The sequence below is a fragment of the Emydura macquarii genome, unplaced genomic scaffold, assembly GCF_026122565.2.
Source record: "Emydura macquarii macquarii isolate MOO-44397 ecotype Brisbane River unplaced genomic scaffold, CSIRO-AGI_Emac_v2 contig_2636, whole genome shotgun sequence".
Taxonomy (NCBI): domain Eukaryota; kingdom Metazoa; phylum Chordata; order Testudines; family Chelidae; genus Emydura; species Emydura macquarii.
Window position 1 is genome coordinate 18,082,501 of NW_027132773.1, and position 7,500 is coordinate 18,090,000.

The window sequence follows — 7,500 nt, forward strand, 5'->3', positions numbered from 1 at the left end:
CTTAACATTACAAAGCTGGACTTTATACCAGATACAGTCACAGAATGTAGCAAAGTTGTAGTAATATTACAAGTTGCTAAATATGAAGTAATAATTAAATATTTGATGACATGGCTACATCTAAGAGCTGTGGATTAAGCAAATCATTGGTGAAACAACAGAAATATTCTGACTGTACACAGTTATTGATTAAGATCTAGGTTGTACAACTTCCAATAATATTAAGCACACCAACAGTAACCCAGTATTGATTTTGACATCATTATGCTATTATCATCTGTTAAGGATTAACGTTTTGTAGATAAAGTTTTGGAAACCATAAGGAATAAGGGTAAAATATTCAGTAACTTCTTTTCAATGATTTTAGGAGTCTAATGAACAATGGTGCAGATTTGTTTGAATATGAATGTGCAGTGGGATGGAGTTTGACCTTCAGCTGTGATTTCAGTTCATCAGGATTAGTCAAGCTAGGCGATCAAGACTGCTAATGCATAATGATTTATAAAATGAAAAATGTGTAGTGACCATGCAAATGTTTCAGCTAATCAAAGAGAGGAACTTTAGCTTTGAGAAGAAAGAAAAACAAGGGCATGTCAAGGCCTAAACCAAAGATGTATGTAAAATAATCTGAGCAGCTTGATTAGCCAGAGTGAGATTAGAAGTTGCATTTTGGGCCTTCAAACATATGGTGTAGCATATTATATATCACCTATAATCTCTACTACAACAGGAGTATGAACAGCTTGTTTTCCACTAACTGTAAATAGAAATTACTTTAATCTTTCCTAAAATGTTTGCATGTAACTGGAGAAGTATCTGACAAATACAAAAGCAGCAGAAAAGGTAAAGTTATACAAACAATAATTACACAACAAAAATACACTCTCTTATATTAAATAAATGTAGGTAGATTAATAATAATTAATTAAAGTCCACCTTAAACCTTGCAAACATGAATCATGATACTGAGAGGATGTAATTTTGTTACTTAATTATACTTGTAGTTGCATATCTTCTAATATTGCTTTAATGTTAAAATAATCATACTTAGCGCTTATTTATATAGCGATTTATATTTTCAAGACACTTCAGAAACATTAACTAACATTATATGACTAAAAGGTTGTATAAAATCAAGCCGTATGCACTATTCATCTAGGGGCTCTTTAAATATTCCTGTTCGCTAGTTAATGAAAAGCTCACAAATATCACTCAGTTCATTGTCAATTCTTTTTAACACTGTAAAACCAAGAAGATTTTGAAAGGTTATCATTATGATAGACTTTGTACATGTAACCAAATTGAGAAGGGGAGTGTTGCACATACAGTAAAATAATGGGGTGAATTTAACCTGTCTGCTGCCAAAGAGCCCAATCCTGCAAACATTTACACAGATGCATAATTTTACTCCTGTGTATATGCAAAAGTTTTTGCAGGATCAATCACATATATATTGTGATATTTAGTGAGTAGTTCCTTTGTTAAATATTGTACCTTGAAACTTTTCATTAAACTGTAGAGATAGCGTGTTATCTACTAGTTAGAGCTAGAGACTGGAAATAAGAACTCCTAAATTCAGTTCCCAGCTCTGCCACTGACATGCCATGTAACCTTGGATGAATCATTTAAACTTGATTTCTTCATTTGTAACATGGAAATAGTACTTAATTATCTCGCAATGGTTTTGAGAGCTTTAATATTTGTAAATCACTTGGAGATCCTCTGCTGAAAAACACAGTGGAAATATTGTGTTTTTATTTTGTTGTGGTCATTTTAAATGGGAAACAGATATGGAGATAAAAATAATCCATTTGCATGTACTATATCCGTTTTTTATCAGAATCAGATCAGGTTGTCCTTTTTTAAAATATAGGATATCAAAACTCTTTCTTCTCAAGCAACTGTGGAAGATTAAGGCTGCTAGACAGTTATTCTGCCGTGTGACAGATAAACTCTATGTGTGGCACAAGGAATATCGCTTTTAGTAGGTCACTTGAGGAAATTTCTAGGCTTTTAACTTTATTTGCATGCCCATTTAGTACATAGGAATGGTAGACAAATATTTTACCTACCCATGTACTCTACATAGTCCTGAATTATCCTTGCATGAGTGGAGTGTGGTGTTAAATACACAAACCCATCCCCTGCAGCTCTCCCATTAACTGATTGGGGGGGCTTGGAGTAGATTTGCTTGCCTTAGTAAGATTTTCATCTTTATAACTCCTACAGTGATCACCACTCTCTCATTGGTGATCATCACCATTGCCTGCTACCACATAGCTCCTTTTTAACCAATTATCTTTTATCTATGTATCCATAAATAGCTATCTAAATACATCCACAGTTGCTAATAAAAGTGTTGTTTAGAGTTCTTCTTGCCTTCAGTGCTGTGTAAATTCAAAACTTGTCTGCTTTTGTATCTTTTGTCGTGTCAGCTAAACTTAAAAGAAAAATTCTTCATTTGGTCAAAGAAAATAAGAAACGCATAGAACATAAAGCTCAAAAAAAATTTACAACATGGAGCCCGTTGTAGCCAACAATTTACATGGCCTTTTGGGACACATAGGACCCAAACAGTTATGTATGGTCCATGTGCAGAAGACTCACCTATATAGGCGACAGGTCAGCCCATTGTCCAAGAGGGAAGAGTCAGCTTCATGACTATCCCAAACATATGCAACTGCTCATTCATGGGTTTATCCTCTTCTCATTGTTTGGGTTGTACAGGTGTCATGCCTTGCTACTGTGTGGTCCATTAGAGAGCAGGAGAGATGGTATTATGGTACTTAGAGCAGGTTTGTTTCCCCCTCTTTCTCCCCATGTAATTTGGAAGAAACAGCCAACCTTACATTGGGAGGGATTAGGGACCACCGTCATGCCCAATCGGTATTGCATGGAAAGTGGGAGAGCAGATTCCCTCCCTCAAATACCACTAAGAGAAGGGGAATCTTTTGATCTTATGGGCCCCAGCACCTCTCTTTGGCTGATATCTGTCAAATTGTCAATGAGGAAATAAAGTATACCCCCTTAGAACCTGCATATGCATGAAAACAATAGCAAAACACTCCCCACCATCATTTTCATCATCTCAGTTGCCATATATGGCAAGGCAACAGATAAGTGATGTAAAATCAAACACCCTCGCAATAGGGTAAGCCTAAGCAGTTACAGAAGTTGTCATTATGGAATCATTCAAATCTGAAGCAGCAGTAGCTTCCACACCCACAGAGGCCGCAAAGTTTGCTGTTCTTCTGTAATCTAGTGGTCATAAAGTCAACTTTGGAAAGAACAGAACATATGGAAATTATTTGGTGTACCAAAACCTCTGTATTGCATATAACTCAATAACATGGAGGACATCTTATAACAAACAGGTCATGGATGTAAAACAGAAATGATATGACGGGCTATACTGCCTATTTTCAATGACTTGTGGGGTTTGTATTTGAGGTTTGTTGACAGTGACTTTGGTTATATCGAGTGCTGTTTCTACGAGTAAAGCTAAAATTTGCTTCTTAAATACATTTTTTAAAAATCAGCACAGAAACACGAAAAACTACAGATATGAAAAGCAAATAAACATACACACAATTGCAGGCCAAAAAGGGCTAGTTTTCCAATGTTCTTTAATCCTAGACAGTGCACTAGCACTATCCCACCAAAGCAATAGAAGTGCAAGTCCATGGATCATTGAAGACTGAAATTTACCAATATATTACAATTACAGAGACATCTATGCGTAATAACTTTGTGCAGATTTGTCATGAAGATTCATGGTATTCAATAGCTCTCAAAATGTCTTGTTTCTTAGCTGTAGGTAAATGGTTATACACCAGGGATGGCGCTGCAGTATTAAGTATGTTTGGATTCTCATTGAAAACATTTAAAAGACCATGTTTAATACAGCTTTTGCCAGTTTCTTTGCGTCTGTACTTTTATCCAGTACATAGTAAAAGACATAAATTAGGTGGTATACTTCTAAAGATATAGTTGAAAAACAGAGAAGACTTTTGGAATGGGAGAACTCATGAAGGAATAAATTAACCAGGGAAATTTGGCTAATCACCCGCTGTGCAAACAAGAACAACCCCAACAAGACTCACAGTATACACTACATGAGCAAAGAGAAATGCAAATTGTGAACTGGCAGCCATAGACTGTTCTAAATTCCATAATGCAGTAGCACCTCAGAGTTACGAACACCTCGGAAATGGAGGTTGTTAATAAATCTGAAATGTTCATAACTCTGAACAAAACATTATGGTTGTTCTTTCAAAAGCTTACAACTGAACATTGACTTAATACAGCTTTGAAACTCACTGTGCAGAAGAAAAATGCTGCTTTCCCTTTATTTTTTGTTTAGTAGTTTATATTTAACACAATACTGTACTGTATTTGCTTTTTTTTTTTTTTTTTTTTAATGTGGTGTCTACTAGTGCCTGATTGCATGGATTCCAAATGAGGTGTGTGGTTGACTGTTCAGTTCGTAACTCTGAGGTTCTACTGTACATCTCTCTCTCCTGTAATGCCTCTGCTTCATATTATGCACCAGATTCTTAGCGGTTTAAACCAGTAAACCACTTCCATGAAAGTTAATAGAGTTATACTGATTTATACCACCTGAGGATCTGGGCCAATATATTTATATATAGGTCTTTTTACTTATACATTTAGAGATAGTTAAGCAGGTGAACATGTACAGTATATGGAAGGATAAGAAGAAGTGTGACATAGAGAGGGAATACGAGTGTGGCAAGGCCTTTGCCATGTGGTATAGTTTATAGGTAATATATTAATGGACAGAGAAACTCCTCCAAGGTTTAAAGGTTAATGTAATGGTTTAATTGTTAGAGGCCTGCCTTTCCCTCTTCCTTTTCATTTCAATTTGACTTATGTCAGTTAGATGGCAGCACTGAAGTAAAATTCTTGCAGGAAGGCAAATTGAGACCTGGTGTAAATAACTGAAACTCCTATTAACTTCTGTGGGAGTTGTACTCTCATTAATTGGGGTTGTATTTGACCATCTGTTTGTACATGCCAAAACTTTTTCCAGCTGGTTTGTCTTCTCTCTGTGATTTCATAGGCTTAGAACAAATAATGCTGTAAACAGACGCATTATTTTCAAACATCACAACACTTCTGACCATCACTAAATAACTTATTGTAAGTATATTCTGTTTTTGTCGCTGCCACATTTGTTTTACAGTAAGCATTTCTGAAATATTTTGATTAGAATAATTTAACCAGAATCTATACATGAGACTATTAGACTTTTTTAGTAGTGTGGTCATTTTCACAATCACATAGTTATATATTTATAATCAAATCCTGTATATTGCCTTACTGTAGTTTATCCAATGTAACATTCAACATTTTAAGATCAAAATGTATGTGATGATAAAGATATGTGAATAAATGGTGTTTTGTTTACTATTAAATGAATTGTGGTAATTTCACTATATTTTCTTTTAAACTCAAAGTTCAGAACATCATATTCATTCCATTTCCATTTTCTTCTATATAAAAGTTTTGGTTTTGCACACAGCCATCATCTTCCACAGAATAAATTATTTTACCAGATATGTTAGGAAAGTTTTGACCATTAAGACACATTTGAGATTCAATCTATTAATAATAACAACTTTTGCTGCTTTGTAAAGTACCATAATGTCCTGAGAACATATAGCAAAACAATATTTGTATTTACAGTAAAAGTGAATTGTTTTTCTTGAAAAGAAAGTGATTGCTTTTTCAAAGGTTGCAAACTTGGCACACTGACAAGCTATTTAGTTATGTACTGGTTAGTTGAAGCAACGCCTTCAGACAGTGTATCTACAGCAGACGCTGAGCATGTATCTCAGGGTCTTACACAAGGTTTCTCTCACACACGCACCCTTGCTGTCTGCTTCTCTCTGTCTCACACACACACACACACACACACACACTAATTTACTCACTCTCTCTCATTGCACAGCACACAGAAAAGAAAGTGATAACCACAAAAGAACCTTGAAGAAAAACATTCTCGAATACTTTAATGGACAAACTTTAAAACGAGTCATGTGAAGATTTCCAAGCTTTGACTTTTAAGTCAGGAAATACTGGAGGGAAAAAAAATACAATTTGTCCAGAGAGGCCAGGGTTCTAGGATAATGTCCCTTGTTTCATTGGATATATCTGTGATGTTGTTTTTCTGGTACAAGTCAACACTTAGTAAAAGAACAAACCTAGCAGAACAGGTTTTCTTATATTTAAAATAAAACATTGTACATATGTGTTGCTAATCTAAATATCTGTATTATGGAAGATTATCTATATTGCTTTAAGTTGCTTAATTTTTTATGTTTGTTTTAGTCATATCTTTTGAAACAGCCTCAATAGGTTTTTCCATGTGTAACATTATGACACTTGATAAGATGATTGATTATGAAGTGTTGAGAGCCCTACCATGTGATCATTTATTTTTAAATACACGTTTATGCTAGCCAATGCTTAAATCTCTTGCCGTAATACATAAGAGATGTGAAACATAAAGCTTGAGTCTGATCAAATCTGATGCCTCTGGAAATAGAGTACCACAGTATTGTGGTCTTAAAATAACAGATTTTTATTGAGACTGGAACTTTACAGTGATAAATATTATGTAAAAATATGCACCAATAAAAAATATTATGTACCATTTTTGGTAAAAAATAAAAAAGAAGGCATACAGCTGTGATGCAGATGAACTAAAATGTGTTTGATGATGATATCTTTCTTTCTCTGTGCAGGTGCCTGTGTCAGTGGCCATGATGACTCCCCAGGTGATCACCCCTCAGCAAATGCAGCAGATTCTCCAACAGCAAGTGTTGTCTCCACAGCAGCTTCAAGCACTTCTTCAACAGCAGCAAGCAGTTATGTTACAGCAGGTAATGTGGGTTACCTGCTTTGGACTGTTACCATAACCCAAGGAATTTTCTTAGGCATTAACTATGCTCGTGTGGGTTTTATTTTCTAGTATTTCATATTGCTTTGCTCAAAAAAGTATGAAAATGAATGTGCAAATTCCTAGTCTTCAGATTTCTTACTGACTGCAAAAATGTGTCAATCTACAGGCAAATTTGAAATATTAAATACTGTGTATAAAATAACAACAGCAATGGCAGATGCATTATGAACACTGAGCAAATCAGTATTTAAATTTTCAAGTGCTTAGGCACATTTGAATTGCAGACTTGCCAAAGGAAGTGTAAATAGACTTGTAGATAATTGTTACTTTAAAATTCATAACACTTTAGTACTCCCTTTAGTCATATAAGTGGAATGTGGTTATGAAATTTGAACTTACCAGCTTGTTTCATTAAGAGTGAAAGTAATTCCTTTGTTTATTTTTTTCCTTCCAAAAATTTGTTCCATTAGAGATTAGAAAGAGGAGGGATGATTACATTTCCCTTAGCACAAAACCTGGCAGCTAAACCAAGAATCAATGAAACTTCATTCTTACAAAAAAGACAGTGTCAG

At 34.8% G+C, this 7,500-nt stretch overlaps 1 protein-coding gene across 1 annotated transcript in view; it reads left to right on the forward strand.

Moving 5' to 3' along the window:
* Window positions 1-7,500, forward strand: part of FOXP2 (forkhead box P2) — a 608,458-nt gene that overhangs the window by 523,161 nt on the left and 77,797 nt on the right. The window contains exon 6 of the mRNA XM_067564236.1: window positions 6,771-6,908. Coding sequence (XP_067420337.1) covers window positions 6,771-6,908 — 138 coding nt within the window. The remainder of the gene's footprint in view (window positions 1-6,770; window positions 6,909-7,500) is intronic.